This window comes from Marmota monax, unplaced genomic scaffold (genome assembly GCF_021218885.2).
Source record: "Marmota monax isolate L192 unplaced genomic scaffold, Marmota_monax_Labrador192_F-V1.1 WCK01_AAM20220418_F8-fsc00014, whole genome shotgun sequence".
Lineage (NCBI taxonomy): Eukaryota > Metazoa > Chordata > Mammalia > Rodentia > Sciuridae > Marmota > Marmota monax.
The window spans coordinates 8,104,012-8,125,251 of record NW_026695222.1 but is presented as its reverse complement, the minus strand read 5'-3'; the positions used below and the strand labels follow the sequence as shown (position 1 = coordinate 8,125,251).

The 21,240-nt window shown below is 43.8% G+C and overlaps 1 protein-coding gene across 1 annotated transcript in view; it reads left to right on the top strand.

The window, feature by feature from the left end:
* The window catches only part of Cds2 (CDP-diacylglycerol synthase 2), a 64,631-nt gene extending 52,558 nt beyond the window's left edge, over positions 1-12,073 (top strand). The window contains exons 9-13 of the mRNA XM_046433663.2: positions 1,169-1,237; positions 2,123-2,275; positions 3,840-3,959; positions 4,452-4,555; positions 4,802-12,073. Of these exons, the coding sequence (XP_046289619.1) occupies positions 1,169-1,237; positions 2,123-2,275; positions 3,840-3,959; positions 4,452-4,555; positions 4,802-4,934 (579 nt within the window). The 3' untranslated portion in view covers positions 4,935-12,073. The remainder of the gene's footprint in view (positions 1-1,168; positions 1,238-2,122; positions 2,276-3,839; positions 3,960-4,451; positions 4,556-4,801) is intronic.
* The last annotated feature ends 9,167 nt before the right edge of the window (positions 12,074-21,240 follow it).

The window sequence follows — 21,240 nt, the reverse complement described above, 5'->3', positions numbered from 1 at the left end:
TAGCAGTCAGAGAAATGCAAATCAAAACCACCCTAAGATACCATCTCACTCCAGTAAGATTGGCAGCCATTAGGAAGTCAAACAACAATAAGTGCTGGCGAGGATGTGGGGAAAAGGGTACACTTGTACATTGCTGGTGGGACTGCAAATTGGTGCAGCCAATTTGGAAAGCAGTATGGAGATTTCTTGGAAAGCTGGGAATGGAACCACCATTTGACCCAGCTATTCCCCTTCTCGGTCTATTCCCTAAAGACCTAAAAAGAGCATGCTACAGGGACACTGCTACATCGATGTTCATAGCAGCACAATTCACAATAGCAAGACTGTGGAACCAACCTAGATGCCCTTCAATAGACGAATGGATAAAAAAAAATGTGGCATTTATACACAATGGAGTATTACTCTGCATTAAAAAATGACAAAATCATAGAATTTGCAGGGAAATGGATGGCATTAGAGCAGATTATGCTAAGTGAAGCTAGCCAATCCCTAAAAAACAAATGCCAAATGTCTTCTTTGATATAAGGAAAGTAACTAAGAACAGAGTAGGGACGAAGAGCATGAGAAGAAGATTAACATTAAATAGGGAGGAGAGGTGGGAGGGAAAGGGAGAGAGAAGGGAAATTGCATGGAAATGGAAGGAGACCCTCAGGGTTATACAAAAATACATACAAGAGGAAGTGAGGGGAAAGGGAAAAATAATACAAGGGGGAGAAATGAATGATAGTAGAGGGGGTAGAGAGAGAAGAGGGGAGGGGAGGGGAGGGGAGGGGGGATAGTAGAGGATAGGAAAGGCAGCAGAACACAACAGACACTAGTATGGCAATATGTAAATCAATGGATGTGTAACTGATGTGATTCTGCAATCTGTATATGGGGTAAAAATGGGAGTTCATAACCCACTTGAATCAAAGTGTGAAATATGATATATCAAGAAATTTGTAATGTTTTGAACAACCAACAATACAAAAATTTAAAAAAAAATTAATTGATTTTTTTAAAAAAAATACAGCGGAATGCATTACAATTCTTATTACACAGATACAGCACAATTTTTCATATCTCTGGTTAAGAATAGGGGTTTTATGACAGAGATATTTTTCACAATAATCTTTCCAAATCCTGAGTCACTGACATCCTTTGCTAAGAATGTGCTCTCTGTCCACAGCTTTCTCCAAAGAAGACCTGGGAAGGCTTCATTGGGGGTTTCTTTGCTACTGTGGTGTTCGGCCTTCTGGTAGGTGGAGGTTCCTAGCTGGGTGGCAGAGGGGACAGAGGCCTCACTCCAACTTCAAAGGCCTGTGTAGGGCTAGGGAGTGTGTCTCACTAGATAAGGAACTCTGTCCTGCTGATTACCTTGCCCCAAAGAGATGCACGAGCATGGAACACTCTGTGAGGGGTACAGTAGTGCTGGCTGTTCTTTACCCACCAGTTTCCAGGCAGGGTTTTGGCAGTCGTGAGATAAGGAACCTTGTAAACCCTCTCATCCCTAGGCATGGTGATACTTCAGCAGACAATGTTCTTGTCCAGGCATTTGGTATTTCAAGATCAGGGTGAGTGACACCCAAGAGTAAGGGCTGAGGTGAGATAAGCTTCTCCAGCCCTGAATTTTTCCTACTTATAACCTGCCAGAGGTAGATGATCTTTCAGCCCTTTAAAGGACACCACTTCCTTCCTCGGACCTTGAGGCCAGTCTCTCCCTTTTTTAGTGTTGCCTGACTGTCCCTTAGTGCTGCTCTCCCCTAGCCTTCTTTCTCCTGGCTGGCTGCTGTCATTGTACCATACTCCCATGACCTCCCTCCAGTTGTCATTGAGTTTAGAGATCCTGAGAAAATAGATTAGAGCTCCCCCAAATGGGAAGAAATGTCTTGTAGTTAAATTCCTTTTCAGGGTCCATGTGTTTGGGCACATCTGAGTGAGACCTCAGTGAGCATAAACCTCTTTTATTAAAAAAAATTCAGGTAAAATGCACATGTGGTAAAACATGAACCTCTGACTTTGTACATAGCTTGCAGTGAGCAGGATGGTGGACACTGAGGAACAAACGTGTCCAAGCCAGATGTTGGCCATCCTGATGAACGCAGCTCGTCTTCATTCCTGTGTCTTTCTCCCTCATTTTCAGCTGTCCTACGTGATGTCTGGGTACAGGTGCTTTGTCTGCCCTGTGGAGTACAACAACGACACCAACAGCTTCACTGTGGACTGTGAGCCCTCGGACCTGTTCCGCCTGCAGGAGTACAACATTCCTGGAGTGATCCAGTCAGTCATTGGCTGGGTATGTGCCACTCACATGGGGTGAATTGGTGGGACATGACTGCAAAGAGGAGCCCCCTCCACCACCTACCCTCCAGAGCCACTAGCTTCAGGGTGAGGGCAGGAGACCTTTCCCCTCACTTTACATCTTTTAGGGCAGTGGTTCTCAAAAAGTGTGTTTTGTGGGTTCCTTTAGAGGGATCCTTCAGGTACCAACTGTTTTCATAATATTACTATGAATTTATGTGCCTTTTCCACTCTGCTCACATTCTCTATGATGGTACAAAAACAGCAGGTGGGAAAAAGGCCAGTGTCTAGACATGAGTTAAGGCAACGGCACAAATAGGGCTGGCAGGCAGTACCCTCTTCATGCCACCTCCTTACAATGCAGACAAGCCAGTTGCTCTTATATTTTTGATGAAATGGTAAAATTGCTAATTTTATTAAAGTTTGACCTTGAGTGCACACAAGGTGTGCACTTTTAATACTCTGCTGAAATGGAAACTGTGTATAAAACATTCCCTGCTAAATATTGCTGTGTGCCTGAAGGTAAAGCATGTGCAGTTGTTTGGGTTGTGGAATGAACAATCTGTTTTTTTCTAGGAACATAATTTTTATTTGAAAAGAATGGCAAAACTATCTTTTCAGATTGGGTATTTAGCAGACATGTTTCTGAGAAGGAACGAAGTGAGCTTGTCACTCAAGGAAAACGACAGCAAATGCTAACCAATGATAGAACTTGGCTTCTAAATAAAAGTTTGTATTTTGGAAACATGTACCTGCCACTGTAAGCATGACAGCCTCCTACTCCTTAAAGACTTTTCTGATGAGATCCATAGTGATTTTAGTAGGTGACATTTTGACATTGGATAATAAAATGTGTCTACATTTGGAAGATTAATATAACTTAGCAATCCTGTATTTTCTAGATGGTCAATGCATGGTTCCACAGTCACACATGGGCAAAAGATTTCATTCAAAGTGTGAGATGGATGATGTGAGAGAGCATGAAAAATTAATCTGTAGGATTTCAGATTCCACATTGCATCCAATTTTTAAGAAACAGCCTCTGTCATATTCTGGTGTAGTGTTAATATGCATTATTATTTGAGAAGACTACTAAAAATATGCTTCATTTTTGAACTATATAAGGCTGGATTTTCTTTATATACTTTCACCAAAATATTGCAGCAGGTTGAATGCGGAATATTTTTTGGGGGAGGTGGGGTCTGGGAATTGAACCTAGGAATGCTTTACCATTGAGCTACACCCCCAACCCTTTTTATTTATATTTTGAGATGTTTTTGCTAAATTGCTGAGGCTGGCCTTGAACTTAAGATCCTCCTACCTTAGCCTCTTGTAGCTGGGATTATGGGCATGCACCACCATGACTGACCTGAATACAGAATACATTAATGTCTTCCATTAAGTCAGATGTTAGAAATTTATAACAATGTAAAGGAAAAAATCTACTCTTCTTCTTGATTAAAAAAGTGTAATTAGTTTCATCAAGAGTTATTTCTCTTCACATGTAATAAGGCTGGATTTGTATGCATCTTGACTTTTATTTCACTTATTTTTTCTAGAAAACAGTCCGGATGTATCCCTTCCAGATTCACAGTATTGCCCTCTCCACCTTTGCCTCACTCATCGGCCCCTTTGGCGGGTTCTTTGCAAGTGGATTCAAACGAGCCTTTAAAATCAAAGTAGGCAGAGGTTTCCTCTTTATTCCTTTCATCTCACTCTCCTTGCCCATCTTCTGCCTTCCTCCCCTCTTTCCTACCCCATTAGCCATCGACATAGCACCAGACTCTGGCACCCTGGTGATTAATACATGCTCTTCTTGACCCAGGTGCTGCATTCATGTGGGTTAAACAAAAGTATATTGTTTCTAAGAAAATTCTGTAGTTGGTTTTCAGTTTGTTAATTTTGTTATCTCTTTAAAAGAACATTTTGTAATTTATTAAGCTTGTATTCTATAATTGCCTTATCATTTGATTTAGTTCTTTTTCTTGCCCTTGACTACCTAACACAGCAAAAGTTATTTCTCTTCACATGTAATAAGGCTGGATTTGTATGCATCTTGACTTTTATTTCACTTATTTTTTTCTAGAATAAAAAATTGGGGTGGGACAGTCAGTCTGGTGTTTGGTTGTTGACTGAAGCCAGGCTTGCCTGTCCTTCTCTGCCTTAAACAGGACTTTGCCAATACCATTCCTGGCCACGGAGGCATCATGGATCGCTTTGACTGCCAGTACCTGATGGCCACCTTTGTCAATGTATACATTGCCAGTTTTATCAGGTATAGTGCCTTTCTATCTGAACTAAGTTGGCGGCTTTGTAAGTATGGTGCATTTCTAGAATTTTGGCTACATCTAAGTTCCAGTGAAAAACCATCTCAAATATGAACTCAGTTTCAGTTGTCACTGTGCATGAGGCCCCATTCTGCCCTTAGAAGAGAATCCGCAGATCAAAGCAGCAGTTTGCATAATCAAGCCCTAGAAGCAGTTGGGCCTACTCAGGGCTGTTTCTTCATGTTCTGTTGCAGAGGCCCTAACCCAAGCAAATTGATTCAGCAGTTCCTGACCTTGCGACCAGATCAGCAACTCCACATCTTCAACACGCTCAAGTCTCATCTGACTGACAAGGGGATTCTGACAGCCACCACAGAGGACGAGTAGGGGCCACCCAGGGCTAGGAGAGCAGGAGCAGAACTGAGTGCAGGGCAGGTCTCCAAGGCAAGCCCAGCTGCTGTGACTTAGACAATGACAAGCTTCAACTCACTGTCTTTTTTTTTTTTTTTGGTTGGGGGGGGGGCAGGTTTTTTGTTTTTTTTTTTTAAAATTTGTGGGTTAAAAAAATATGTATATACTGTCTTTGTGTTTATGATTTGGATTGCGAGTAAACTGTAGTTGAGTTGGAAATAAGTCATGAGGGCAAAACCATTTGGGTATATTTAAACAGAAGTATTGAACAACCTGGAAGACAGTGTTGCCCAGCTCAGGATGTGATCCCTATCAAGCTGTTACTGGACCCAATGAGAGTGGCATTCATCTGTGTGAACCCATTTAGGTGGCTCTCCCACTAGTGCTGGGCACACGGCTTGGACACTTGCTGTTCTTGACAGCATTCACTGGCTCTTCTCTACCAGTGCCTGCCTGGGAGCTGTGGAGGGTTGCCTTCTCTAGGCTGAAGGAATGGAGGCTTATTGATCAGAGGAGCATTCTGTCCACATTGAAGCCCTGCAGAGGCTGAAAGAAGCTCTGCTTTATGTATGGTTTCACTTCATTTCAGACTGAAAGAAGGTTTTAGTTTTTATTTTTATTTTTGAAAGCATGAAAAATTATTTATGATAGTCTGGAAAAAACCCACACTGTAATATTTCAAGTGTATGCAGTAGAAGCACTGTAACTGAGCCCCTTCCCATGATTTAGGCTCCAGTGTCTCCTGGAGGACAGTCCAGTGAACTTTGTCTTTTCAGGGCTGAGGCCGTTGGCATTTGTGCTGTAGACTTGCTGCTGAGTCCTTCCTGGGGGCCCTCACTGGGGACCCTAACCGGAGGCAGGGAGAGAGGGCTTTTGGTTTGCACACCCCTCGCTGAACACCATGTAGCTGCTGTGTTGTGTATATATTACTCTTGAGGCAAGTATGTGTCTATGTTTGTTCTAAAACACCCTTATTTCTTACCATGATTTCAGTTATACCATGACTTGTTCATTGAAACCATAAAGTCCTGCTAAAAACTATGGCATAACTAACCTATGAGAGGCCTGGCTATTCTGAAGATTAAATGTATACTTTTTATATAATGTGACCAGTTTAAATGTAGTGTGTATTTTACTGGGGACCTTTTGTTGTAGTTACTGTTTGTGTAAACTGGTTTATTTTTCCCCCTCCCTACTCATCAGGGCGAGATGGGCTTTGGGAAAGTGATTAGTTCTTTGGCCAATGCAGTCAAGCACAGGGGAGAGAACCTGGTGTACAGATGTGTTAAAATTATTCCATGGCATGGTTGCTTTCATTGCCAGTGACAGCAGGACTTGCTTCAGCACCTTAGTCTGGTTTGATTTATGCTGTGAGTAAACTACAGCTCTGAGTTGGAAAGTCACTGGGGTAAGACCATTGGGTTTTTAAAACAAAGTTTTGAAGAACCTGGAAGACGGTGTTACCCCCCTTTGGAAGTCTGGTTGGTTCTGGCTCCAAGTGTGGTTTTTGTTTTTTTTTTTAAATGTTGGCCTTCCTGCCTCCTGAAGGCTCATAATCAGCCAGGTGACTGAAGCATCCACAGGGGACTCTAGAGCCCTCACAGTGTTTGAACTCACATATCTGTGTGATCCCTCCTCGTGGGTGTGAAGCAGCTGTTTTTCACTGAACTGTCACTTTAGTTTCAGCTTCATGGTTTTTCTTTTTTGGGCCCAAGGTCCCCTTAAGAACAAAACATGTTATGCTGGAGGTTTATATTCTGGCTATGTGTTCCTGGGCAGGAAGCCTCACTGTAGGGTCCTCATTTTCTGAGCTTCTTCTATTACACTGTTCTGTGATTCCCCAGAGCAAGTTCTTATTACTCATGGGCACCCGAAAAGGAAATGCTTTCAGGTCTTTTCTAAATGTTTGTCCTCAAGATGTGTCAGTGTCTTAGCAACTAATCTTCAACAGTGATTAGGAGTGAAATTAGTTTTCTGATTAAAGAATGAACTTGGATCACCAAACTAGGTATAGAAGGGTACCTCCTTTGTCTCTTGTGGCCTCATTGTGGGCAAGTGGTGGGGTCCTTATGAACGGAGGGGGAGAGGGTATCTCAGTGGGGGCCCAGGAGTAGGGACTCACTCTGAAACCAGGCTGCCTTTGGATGGGGGAGCCTGGGGCCAGCAGCTGAGGGTTACCCTCCTTTGTGGAAGTGGTCACTGACAGAGGATCCTGGGAAACTAAAGCTGGATACTCACTAGCGCTGTCAGCAAGAGGCCAGAGTGGCAGCTGGGTTTTTTTTTTTCTGATTTCCCTAAGTGCTTTCTAGTGGAGGAGGAATTTCCCAGTCAGGTGGAGAGGAGAGCAATGCCACCTTGTGTCTGTATGACAGTGTTTCTTTCTCCCACTTTCAGACAAGCTCCAGAGACTATTTTAACATGCTCCCAAGCAGATCCTAGTGACTTGCGCAACCTGTTTTAGACCCATTTTTTTTTGGTCAGAAATAAAATGTGACTGGAACTGTGTGCCCTCCCTTGTCATGAATCCAGTATTTGTCACCTCCATGCTTAGTTATGTGTGTGTCCCACTTGTTTATGTATTCATAAGTAGTATGTAGTCCTGATTCAGAAATTTTTGCTTTGTTTTGCAATTTGTATCCCATACATTCCCAGCAGCCTTCTGAGGTAACCGAGAGAGCCACGAACATCTTCCCAAGAGAGAGCTTCCGCAGGGTAATAAGGTGGAGTCGGGACTATCTCCATCTCACACTGTGAGCCCCACAGGACAAGGACGGCTGGTGCCTCAGCCAGCTCCACCTGAAATGTTACAGCATTCTCCCCCTGAGGCTCAGGAGGCCTGGCCCCTGCCAGGTTGGAGCTTCAGTTGCTGTTAGCTCACCCTGGTGAAATAAGGAGATGACGAACTAACCAGGGCTGACATGGAGGCCTGGGCCTGGGCATCCCTGGTGAGTTCCACTTGGGCTGCTCACCATGCTTGTGGGGTTCTGAAGTTTCCCTTTGCTGGTGTGTGCCACCCTCTTAAATGCTTCCAACACCAAGAAACGCACACAATTGTGTTTACTCCTGAAAGTGAAGCCTTGAAGACAGCTGGGCCTTATTATGTTTATTCCTTTTTTGCCTGTTTCATATTCGGAACCATTTAGTAGCTGTAGTGTAATCACATTTACAAAGTATTTATTCTTAATGTTGTATAGTTCTACAGTGTATGTGGGAGGTGAAGCATACCTTTAAACTACATACAGGTGAACTTTGACATGGACTTTTATCCTATAACTTGATCTGTATTATTCAAGAAAATTCCAGAAAATATATTTTAAGGGAAAGTACACAGACCCTGTGACTTGTGTGTAGGCTAGTTGTAGAATTGGCAGGAGGCTAATTTGAACGGATCTCCAAGTTCAGCTCCTCACCGTGGGCCTCAGTAAGCTCAGGTCCATCCGCTGTTGAGTGTAGGGTGGGGAGAAGGTGAAAAACTCATGGTGCAGAGCATCCTTTCTAGGAAGACTGTAGCGTGCTCCCTATGAAGCCAGCCCAGGTGGATGTCCAAGGGAGATTTCATCACTCTGCCAAATGTGGTATGTCACTGTCCAAATCTCTCCCTGTTCTAGTAATATCTTAGGTACCTTTGTCTTCTGTCTTTCAGAGTAACTCCACCTTGGCATATGGTTGTGCACACTGTGCTTACATGTGGAAAAAGGGGTGAAGTGGGAAGGGTGATTTTTTTTTTTTTTTTTTTTGAATCCAGGGTTCCTTTTCTTCTCAGGTAAGGGTGGGGGAGATGTCCAGGTGACCGTCATAGACACATCACAAGACAGTAAGCTGGTTATGGACTCTATACTTGTCTGGAACACAGGATTCCACAAAGGGCAGCAGGGTCACACTGTCAGCAAATTCTTGGTCAGAACCTCATATTCCTTTTTTAATCATGGTCAAAACCAACTTCCTTTCCCCTTTATCTCTGTCCTCAGGGCTGCCCAGCTTCCAGTTTTTAAGGAGTTGAACAGCTGTGACTTCCTGTCTCAGTTTGTGGTGTTAGATGGGGGCCTTATGGCACAGTCCATAGAGGGTACGAGGGTTTGGATCCAGTAGTGATGAAGGGTCCTCATTTAAGGGCTCTGCTGGGCCTACTTCTCCTTGAGCCTGGGCTCTCCCAACCCACATCCCTTGGAAGATGGCCCATCCTCACAGGCAGATGACTAGCTACTGTTTCCATTTGAGTGTGGCCCACCTTTCTGCCCCTTCCATTTCCCACAAGCCTCACTTTAGGTTGACCATGGTGACGGCTTTTGATGGAGATTGTATTTTCCAAGGCCAGACATTACCATTTTGAGGGCAATTTAGGAGGAATATTTTGGATGCTAGAGTGGAAGGGTTTTAGGACATGTGGGTGATTTATGAGAATAAAAGGGGTAGAATATGTGAAGTCTAGGGCTTTATGGCCAGTGGGTTTCAAATCCACTTGTTGTTCAAAGACCCTGCTCCCACTCCTTTGCCAGTGCCTATTCTCTGCTTCTCCTTATTCTCTAGCTAACGTGACATTATCAGTGTATTTATTAATGATTGTAATCATACAGTGCTTAATATGTGCCAAGCACAGTGCAGAAGGTTTGCATACATTATTCCCTTAAAAACATAAACCAGCCTTGGATTAGGTTCCCATTTTGCAGATGCAGAAACTGAGGCTCTGTGAGGGAGGCTGAGAGCATTGGTTAAGACAGACTTCAGGCTGGGATAGCGTGAGCTGTGGGCAGATTGCTAGTCTACTGTCAGCCTCCACCTCTCTGACCCAGTTGGAACTGAAATTGATCAAGAGGATTTAATGGGATAATGTGTGCCAACATTTAGCTCGGTGTCTGGCACATAGTAAGCGCTCAATAAATAGTAATTTTTTTGAGCTCAGCTGGCAGTTTGACCCACACTGGTATAATGCCAGAGACTGGGTTCTTGGCTATCACACTGCCACTGCCGTGGACACAACCTGATGCTCACGGTTTGGAAAGTGACTGCACAGTCCTTCTGAGAGTAGTAGTCCAACTGTAGCACCCTACTTGAGCATCTTGGTGGTTTACACATTGTTTAGGAGGCACACCTGATCAAAGGAAAGAGGGCTTTAGGATGTTCAGAAGTTCTCAGTTCATAGCGGGAGTGGCTTGCCTGAGAGTTGTCCGCTTGCTGTGGCCTTGGTCTGGACTGCCCATGGGGGAGAGGCCGTTTCCTCTTGCCTGGAGGTGCCTCTGCTCTGGACAGTGAGAGCTGTTTCTGACTCATTCTGGACTCCACTTCCTACCCTGGCTAAGCTCTGTGCACACAGCTCAGGAACCTGTAGTTTCCTGGATGGTTTCAGGGGCCAAGAAGAGTGAAGAAAACAAACTTGTGCTGAAGCAGGTTACGTCAGCTGGAAGCCTCGAAGCTCTGTCCCTATCCTTAAGCGGTAACAAGTCGGCCTTGTTTTTGTGTTTTCCTGAAGGCATTAGGATAGAGCAGGTGAGGACAGGTGGTGTGGATTGTTTCTCTTGGATTCTGGGTTAGCAAAGCATTCAGTGAATGAAGGGAGAACAGGCACTGGATTAAGTGAAAAATGTTTCTTTAACTTAGTTTCTGAATGGAGACAAGGGAGTTGGGGGATGTGTTGAAGTGGAGGTGTCCTTACTCTGAAGGAATGATTCTGGCCAGTGGATCCAGGGGATTCTTACGCCGGTTGAATGATCATGTAGAACTAATGGCTTGACTGGGGACTGTTTGTTGGGTGTAGTGAGCCCCTAAGGCCCATTGCTAGAATTTAAATATTGGTTTCTTCCCTTCAGTTCATGATTGAGGGTGATGATAATGACAGTGGTTGTGGAGGTTTTTAGTAAACAGCTACTGATCTGGGCTTGTCCTGGAGGCCCTCGTGTCTTTTCAGTATCCTACCCCTGACACTTCCTCCCTCCTTGTGCTATCTACCAGGCCCAGGCAGCCCTTTATCTGGAGAGGGTGGCTGGATACCCGGTGGACCGTCCTGCAGTGCTCTCCCAGGCACTGGGCAGGCCTCGCTCTCAGCTCCTAGATGACTTCCCTTTTCTCCAAGTAAAATTGTGTTTGCTGGTGTGAGCCACACAGCCATCTCTTTCCTCAGTACTGGAACACCTTCTCACCTCCATTAGGTTCATGCACAGGTTCTCCTGGGTTTTCTCGGAAGAACACCAGTATACAAAAGAGGTTAAGAACAAAAGTGGGCAGAACATGCAAGCATTTTGAGTGTCCTTTGTGTGTGGGTTCCTTTGAAATCCTCTGTACACAGAGCTAGGAGCTTTAGTAAGCCCTGTTTCTGCCCTACAGTGTGCTGGCTGGGTGTCTGGGGCTGATTACCAAGACAAAGAGCTGAGCAGACATTGGGCCAGTGAAACCAAAGGACTTGGAAGCAGGGGAGATCAGGGACTAGGAAGCAGCAAATTGTTCTTGTCTAAGGGACTCCTGAGACACTGAGAGGGCAGAGCAGGGGCCTGGAGTTCTGCACTGAGGATAGACTCTTAACAGGCCAGCTGAGTACTGACGGGCCCCAGTGGCTTGTGGGTGTGGGGACCAGGAAACAACTCAGAAAACCCATCCATGGTGATTTGAAGCTCATGAATTATCTAGCACTGATACTGATACCAAATTTTAATATTTATTGATACTTAATACCTTCCAAAATAGGAGGGGTAGGTCAAAATGATAGAGACAGGGTGGAGCACCCCCAGGGCAGATTTTTGGCTCCCCCTTTGTATGGAGGGACTTGGTGGCATTGAGTTGTCTTGCACTGGATAGGCTGGGTGTTGACAGTGTTCATGTTCTCAGACACAGCAGCCTGAAAGCAGCTCTTGGGTGCGTAGAGCCCGATAGGAGTCCTTTGGTCTCTCAGATAGGCATGTACTTGTGCGCTCCTACTGTGCCCTTTACCCACCTTGATGTTTCACTAAATCAGTGTTTTTGCCACAGCTGATCTTTCCTGTGCACTTCTGATTAGTGTTGAACAATACATGTAGGTTCTTTTTGAACGAAGTGTACAAACATGATATACTGTACATTGAAAAGTATTTACCTTATTTATATACCTGAGTGTTCCTACTACACAAATAAACATATATTAAATTCTAGGTTGCCTGTGGTTTTTGATGGGGGGAGTACATTTTGGAGGCCAAGGGTACAGCAGGGCCGTGCCGTCCTGGTGGGAATTACTTCCCAGTGCTGCTGACCCCTCTTTGCCTCTAGAGTCACCTCTGTCCATGGCCTGCACCCCTGGTGTTCTTCCCACCTTCTTGGTTGCTCCTCCTTAGCTCTCCTCCTCTCTGGGTGGCTCTTCTGCTGGCCATCTCTTAGTACTCTGCCCAAGCTTCCTTTCCCAACTGAATTCTCTCCTGGGTGTCCCTGTTTACTCTGAGGTTTCTGATTATCACACTTCCACAATGCCTGGGTCCCTGTCCCCAGCCCATGGGGGCCTGTGCAGCCTCTTCCTGTAGACCTTGCGTGCCAGACCCATGGCCTTGAACACATCTGCCCTAGATCCAGTGTTCTTTCACTCACCATCTGTTCTGCCAGGAGTGATCTCATTAGTAGCCAAGGCCTGCCCATTGTATCTTCTACATGTCCTTCAGATTCATGCCTCTGGGGAAGTCCCTTTTCTCCTTCCAGAATTTCTGTGACAGTCTCCCTGCAGTATGGACATCCCTACCAATCCTTCCCTTCCATCAGAGCTGGAATAAGCTTTCTCAGTTTGGGACCCCTTAAAATTCACACTCATTAATGCAGTTTCTAGGGCCTTCTACAAACTGGCTAGCACCAGACACATAGGCCCTACCCTTGAACAACCATGCATGGGGCTCACCCTTCATTATTCCAGGCTTGTTCTCATTTGCTGGGCTTAGCACCTGCCATTTCCTGCTTAATTTCTCCTCCTCAGCTCACCCTCAGTCTGCCTAATTCCTGCTAACCTTGCAGGTCTCACCATCAGCAGCACTCCAGTAAGCCTTCTGTTCCTCTTCACCCTGTGTTTCCTGCCTTGGGGATTTCTGGGGGGTGGGGTGGGGGATCCCATGTCTGAACTGGAGCAAATGAGCCAGCCATTCCAGGGCTAGCGCCTCAGGCCTGTGGGACCTTTAGTTTGTTTGCCTCTTGGGACTGTTTTTACCTAGAGGTATTAGGATTTCCAGAATGAATTGCTTGCCAATGCCCAAGGTACAAAAATCACATTTACTTAACTTTCCTAAATCCAACAAAATCTGACTGCAAGCTACCAGTTTTCATAGTTGATGAGAAACAATGTTAGTCATTCCCCCCCTTTGTTGTTGCATTACTGGGGATTGAACCCAGGAGCTTTTACCCCTGAGCCACCTCCCCAGACCTTTTTTATATTTTATTTTGAGATGGGGTCTTGCTAAGTTGCTCAGGCTGGCAGCAAGTTTGTAAGCCTGCCTTAGCCTCCTGAGTAGCCAAAATTATAGGTGTGCACCACTGGACCTAGGCACCCCCATCCCTTTTTTGAACTATAGGTATTGAACTGAGGGCTTCATGCTTGCTAGGCAAGCACTCTGTCTCTGAACTCAACCCCCAGCCCTCTTTAAAATTTATTTTGAGATGGGGTCTTGTTAAGTTGCCCAGGCTGGCCTTGAACTTGCTAACCTCATGCCTTGGGGATTACTCTGGAATACAGGTGTGCACCATCATGCCTGGCTATGACTCTCTCAGACTCAGTTCAGGTGGTGCCAGAGAAGTGGAGGACCATGTGGTGTCCACTCTTGCTTAAGGTTCACTCACGCAGGCCTGGGAGGTTGTCCATTCACTCTGAGGAGCCCTGTGCTATGGTATCAGGGGACCTGTGTGCTGCCTGCATCTTATGGTCTTCCACCCCAGAACTCCCAAACGTGGGCTTTGATTTCCAGACATCCAACAAATACTTTTTGAGGTGCTACTCCGCCAGGCCCCATCTAGACACAGGACGCAGCTACAAATAAAGCCCCTGTCCCCATGGAGTTCATTTTAGGGAAGGACAACAAACATGTTGAAAAGGTGATAAAGAAAAATGTAACCTGGAGAGGGAAATGGAATGCTGGTGGGGAGAGGCTGTAACTTTAAATAGGGTGATCAGGGAAGGTCTTGCTGCCAAGGTGGTGTTTGGGCAAACACCTGAGGGATGTGGGGAGGGGTCATGTGGATACATGGGGAATGGTGTTTCAGTCAGACTCACAGCAACTCTCCAGGTAATTCTAGTGTGCAGCCAAGGCCAAGGAAAACCCTCTGACACCTCCACAGGTAGATGCCACCCTCTGCTGAAGCATCCTCTGAGGTGACCTGTTGTATTTTAACAGTGAGCCGTGGTGTGAATGATATGTGCCTGTCAGTCCCTCTGCCCATTACTCACCCTGTCGTCTTGCATCTCGTAGACTGAATCTGATCCCCCTTTTGCATGACAAATGTCTGCAATGTTCTTCATGTGCCCCTGTCCCACCTCCAGCCACTTAGCCTTCTCATCCCAAGTTTCCCATCTTATTTTTTTCACTCTTCCTCACAAGAAATGACAAACCAGTCCCTTAGCTGTGCTGACCAGCATCTGGATGCGTGGGCTTATCCTTTTGGGGGTGCCTATTGCTACCTGTAGTTGTGTGTGTGCATGCTCATTGCAAAGGGTGTGTACAGGATCCTATGGGCATTGAAGCCACTGCTCAACAGGTAGCTGCTCCAGCCCATAGTTGCAAGGGGACTCCTACTAATGTGGTAGTTATTATGGAGAGAAGCCAAGGAGAGAGCCCTGTGAATGATAAACCTGTGATAAATCCTATAAATGATAGGATTTCTGATAAATCCTATACACGCCTCTGGTTGCCAGAGAATATCCCCCAAACCTGGGGAGCAATAAGAGTTGGTAGCTTCCTAGAGATATAATTATTTAACTTTGAAATAGTTTGACTTACAGAAGAGTTATTAAGGATAGTACATAAAGAATTCTCAACATACTTCACCCAAACTCCCTAAATGTTTTGCCACATTTTAAACTTGACATGCTCCTTTGCTTACTTTCTTCACACACACATTTTTTTCTGAATCATTTGAAAGTTGTAGACAACAATTCCCCTTGACTTTTGTGTAACCTTATTCAAATGTCACCAATTATCCTAATAATGTCCTCATAGCAAAATAATATGTATATTTTTGACTGGTGCAACTTGAGGGGCTCTGCAGTGGCTTTGAAAACAAGAAATACTCTCCTGGCATCCTCCCTGCTTGCCCCTTTCCCTCATCTGATGGAAAAGCTCTGGCAGCTCTTCCTGAGGCCTAATTAAAATGTGGTACCCAGACAGGGAGGCAGTACTATTGCTTGTCCAGCAGAGGGCAGTGGTGGATCAGGAGTGAAGCATAGGATTTTGGCATGAGACATATAGGGTGGAATCCTGGAACAGCATTCACTGGTTTTGTGACCTTGAACAAAACACTGCTCAACCTTCTTCTCTAGTAAGAAGTTGGAATTACTGAGAAAATATGCAAAGCACTTGTCTAGCTCCCAGCTCCTGGTAACCACTATAAGATTGGGGTACAGCCGAATGGTAGAATGCTTGTCTACCAATACCTGAGGCCCAGTAGGGCCAAGAAAAAACCATTGCAATACCATATGGGAAGGTTTGTTAGTTAATTATCCATGGCATTTTTGAAAGCCTTCAGTGAACCAAATATTGTGACTGAGCTAAATATTATTCTACATGTTTCATGGATTATGACATTGAGGTTTATAGGATTTAGCAGCAGCACCAAGTATATTGTTAAGGTTCTCAAGATAATCCTCTTTATAATTTCTAAGTTCCTCAAGTCAATGCCTCTTGGCAATAACTATTACTTTGTTATCAAACTTTCTTCCAAGTAATCTGAAGCCTGAGGCCTTAGGTAAAAAATCTGACTGTCTCTGGGTGCAGTGACACACACCCCACAATCCCCACAAGGAGGCTGAGACAAGAGGATTGCAAGTTCAAGGTCATCCTGGGCAATGTAGTGAGACCCACAAAATAAAATAAAGGGTTGGGGATGTAGCTCAAAGGTAGAATGTTCCTGGGTTCAATCTTATACTGATGTGATTATAATGTGGCAGATTGCTGACGCCATGTTTGAGAGTCAGAGTATGGTTCATTTTTATAGCTACATATTTTAAAAGGATTGATGTTGTACCTCAGGGCAGCCTCTTCTTGATGCCACACCATATAAGAAAGGTTAGGGCTGTAGGTGGCGGGCTCCAGCATTGGCTCTTCTTGTGGCACTAGATATTAACCTGTCCCTGCAAAAACCATTGCACCTGCTGAGACGCCCTGAGTTTTAAGTCTTCCTGTGACAAGAGAAAGAAGAACCCAGTTTCCTTCGAATGTTCCAGTTCTCAGTTACTCTGCCTCCTTTCTTGGCGTTCAGTGTGTGCTGTGTCCTGCCTGGAGTGATGGGGAATAGAAGCTTCTAACTTTCTTCTCCAGTGAGGGGCCCTCTACCTTCCTTCCCATGAAGAAGGTAAGAGTTGGTTTAACCTTGCTGGAACTTTACCTTTTGCCTTAGGTTGAGTTTCCCCCAGATTCTGAGGATACTGGAGTGCACTTGGTTTATTTGGGAGGTGATCCTGGAAAGCTAGATGAGGAAATTGAGAACTATGAGAAGGAAAGTAACACAGTACAGGATGTTGAAGAATCAGTTACCTCTGACATATTAAGATGTATATTGTAAGAGCAGCTGCCAAGAAAATAACTAAAAAATATGAAAAATATGATCAAGGAATTATATTAAAATATTCATACAGTATAAAACAAAATAGGAACAGAAGACAAAGGAAATGTAAATCCAACTAAATTAATAATATTAAGTGGAGGCCAGGCATAGTGGCATATCCCTGAAATTCCAGCTACTTGGGAGGCCAAGATGGGAGGAACACTTGAGGCCAGGAATTTAAGACCAACTTGGGCAACAAAGGAAGACCCTGTCTTATGGTGTGTGGGGGGTATCTAATCCACATCTTGGATTTTTAAAAGATATTGAACTATTTGCCGGCTACAGGAAATAAACTTTAAAGATACCAAATAGTTGAAAGTAAGGGATTGGGGAAAGATAGGTCTTACAAACAACAGCCATAAGAAAGTTGGATTTATTTTACTAATATTACTCAAAATAGACTTAAAAGAAAAATAGAAAATAAAGAGGAACATTTTAGCCAGTATAGTGGTGCATCCCTGAAATTCAGTGGCTGAGGCAAGAGGATTGCAAGTTCAAGGCCAGCCTGGACAACTTAGCAAGACCCTGTCTCATAATAAAAAATAAAAAGGGCTGGGGATAGTTAAAATGTTTCTGAGTTCAAACTCCACTACACTACAACAACTAAACAAAATAAAACAAAACAAATCAAAAAAACATTTTAGGCCTGGGGATGTACCAGTGGCTTCAGCAACTTAGCAAGGCCTGGTCTCAAAATAAACAAAAAGTGCTAGGGATGTGGCTCAGTGATTAAGCATCCCTGGGTCCAATCCCCAGTACCAAAAAGGACATGCTGAAATAAACTGATCTATGAAAGATCGTAAACGACTGTGTTAGCAAGTTAGCAGATAAAATAGGCAAATTCCTGAAATGAACAAGCTACTAAAACTTACTCTAGGAAAACACAAGAAATCTGAATAGACCTATAACAAATATATTGAATTAGAGAATGAGCCCCTGAATTCAATCCCCAGTACCACAAAAAAGGAAGAACATTGAAAGTGATAAAAGCATCAGTCTATAAGGATAATATAACACTTATATGAGTGTCTAACAACAAAGCCCCCAAATACACGAAACAAAAACTGACAGAATTAAAGGGAGAAACAGACAATTTCACAATAATAGTCAGAAACCTCACTACTTCACTTTCAATAATTGGTTTAGTAACTAGACAGAAGACAAACGGGAAAATAGAAGACTTGAACCACATTGTAAACCAGTTAGGCCCAGTAGACATCTGTACTCCACCACCACCAGCAGAATACACAGACTTCTCAAGGGCACATGCAGCCTGCTTCTAGAAAGTCCAATTGCCAGGGATAAAACAGGCTTTAGAAATTTAAAAGGACTGACGTCATACAGGTATGTTCTTTAGTCATAATTCCATGACAACAGAAGGACATTTGGGAAGTTCACAAGTATGTGAAAACTAAATGATTCAATTTAAAAACAAAAATGGGCCAAAGAAGAAATCACAAGGCAAATAAGAAAATGTTTTGAGAGGAATGAAAATGAAAACTCGACAAACCCAAATATACAGAATGCAGCAAGAGCAGGGCCTGGAAGAAAATTCGTTGCTGTACATGTCTCTATTAAAAAAAGAATTCCACCTGAAGACACTGAAAAAAGAAGAGCCGCAAACTAAAAACAACCAGGAAGAAGTAAATAATAAAGATTAGAGAGGAAATTAAATAGAGGAAGAAGAACAATGGAGGAGATTCATAAAAGAGCAAGTTTGGTTCTTTGAAAAAAATCAGCTAAATTGATAAACATTTATCTAGACTGACCCAGAAAAAAGTAAGGAAGACTTAATACTAAAGTCAGGAATGAAAGAGAGGACAGTTAGGTATGGTGTCACACGCCAGCATCTTGGGAGGCTGAGGCAGGGGGATCATGAGTTCAAAGCTAGCTTCAGCAACTTAGCAAGGCCTGGTCTCAAAATAAACCAAAAGTGCTGGGGATGTGGCTCAGTGATTAAGCATCCTTGGGTCCAATCCCAGGTACCAAAAAAGGACATGCTGAAATAAACTGATCTATGAAAGATTGTAAACAACTGTGTTAGCAAGTTAGCAGATAACATAGGCAAATTTCTGAAATGAACAAGCTACTGAAACTTACTCTAGAAAAACACAAGAAATCTGAATAGACCTATAACAAAGATATTGAGTTAGTATTTTGCGCCTCCCCCATACCCAAAAAAGCCCAATCCCCAATGAAATCACTGGAAAATTCTACTAAATATTCAAAGAAGAAATTTCTAACAATTCTTCATGAACTCTTTCAAAAAATAGGAGAGAAAACATTTCTCAACTCATTCTATGAGGCCAGTATTGTGCTGGTATTAAAACCAGACATCCCAAGACAACTGTAGGCCAGTAACTCTTGTAAATATAGACCCAAAAATCCTTAATAAAGTACTAACTAAATTCAGCAGCATATGAAAGGATTATATGATCAAGCATTGCTTAACAGTGGGAATAAGTTCTGAGAAATGGATTATTGATTTCTATCAATGATGTGAACCCCATGGAATATACTTACTTACACTAGGAAGTATATTAATCACTAGGCAATATAATTTTATGGGCTCATAGTCATATATGCAGTTCATCATGGACCATAAAATGTTATGCCAGACATGGTGGTGCACTCCTATAACCCCAGCTACTCTGGAGGCTGAGACAGGAGGATTAAAATTTTGAGGTTTGCCTCAGCAATTTAGTGAGATCTCTTCTTAAAATATAAAGAAAGAGACCTAGATCTAGAGCTCAGTGGTAGAGTGTGTGCAAGGCTCTGGGTTTAATATCCCAGTACTGTAAAAGACAATAACAAAATGATGTCCTTAGTACCCAAAGCAACCTACAGATTCAATGCAATCCCTAACAAAATCTCATCGACATTTATTTACAGAAATGGAAAACCCTAAAATTGGGTGTCCATGGGAGCTATGTGAGCTGACTGTGAAATCAAAATCATTTCTGCAACCCCTCTTGGTGAGCAGACCTTAGCGGGAACTTGGCCACACCCACCCTTAGCTGTTTGATAGGACGGGTCATCAAAGCTCCCTTCTCCCTACCGTTTGGCCAACTTGAGAGTCACAGTCTCCCCCATAATGCCATTTGGGAGCTCCTGAGCATAATCCTGAGGGGAAGAGAAATGGTCCCTGGTGATACCAAGTCCTCTGGCAAGGGCAGGATTCCCATAGGGTAGACAGGAATTCACCAGCAGAAGGAGGAGACCACATTCTGACACAGAGGTCAGAAAGCAGGTTTGATCCAGGGATGTGTAAGAAGATTGATTTTTCTGGGAAACACTGCAGTTCTTGAATATATTTCCAATGGTTATGGGAAAAGTGCACATAAATGTAATCCCTCTCTTGCAGGGATTACTGAACATGTTTTCAAACTCATACCTAAGAAACCTTTGTGATTCTATTTTAGATATTCTAATGGTGATATTTGGAAATCAGCTATAGATAACAAACTCTTCTAACTGGGGCAAGCCAAAAGGGATTTATGTAAGAAGTTAGGTTCTGCAAAATTATTGGACAAACTGGAGAAGCAGAATCTAGGCTGCCTGTCCTCCACAGGTGGGGAGGTGCTGCCTGTCTGGCTAGCTCTGGGGGCAAACAATCCTGCTGAGAAGACCAGGTGGTTGCTGCCACAATGCAGGCCAGCTCTAGGTCTAATCTTACCTCTTAACCTTCAAAAAATTAGGGCTCAGCACTGGGGCCTGAGTTATCACTGATGTGGAAGCATGTTGGCCCACTATAAGCAGCAGACTTACAGAAGTGGGATCTTCAGTGAAATCAGGTCATATGCAGCACCAGTTAGGAAAGGTGGTCTTCAACTTCCCTATGGTGAGTCAAGGGTAGAAGCAACCATGGCCAGGCAAGAGGCTGCTGTAGCCGTGTAGGTATGGATGCTGATGGGAGCTTGGATCAGGCTGGTCCAGCAGGAAAGGGGAAGGCACAGAATCCCTGGGAGAATATTTTAGAGGTAGAACCTGTGGAACTTGGTGATTAATTGGATAAGGGTGTCGAGGGAGAAAGGAATCAAGAACGAGTCTTATGGGTTGGGAGTTGGTAAGGGAGGGGAGAAGTGCTGGGGAGAATTGGCCAAATTATATTGTTATATTGTGTGCAGGTACTAACATGCGACAACAGACCCCATCATTATGCACAACTAGAATGTACCAGGGAAAAAATGTGGAGGAAAAAAGAAAAGTCAAGTAATAGAGTACAAGTATTTGTAAAACACGTATTTCATAAAAGGCTTGCATGCAAAACAAACAACAATAAAACCAGAACTGGTCTTAGGTTTTAGCCTTGCCCAACAGGTAGACAGGGTACTGTTGTCTCCTTGCTAGGAGTCTTGGTACTTAGTATAGGACAGAAGCTGTTATGGAGGGAGGGAGGAAGGGAGACACAACTGGAGGAAAGTTGAAAGGATGTTTCAGAGGGGAGAGGACCCTTGCTTCTCCTTGTCGCTGTTCCCACTCTGGGCATCAGAATCCCTTATAACAGAGTCATATTCATCTGGGAGTTAATCAT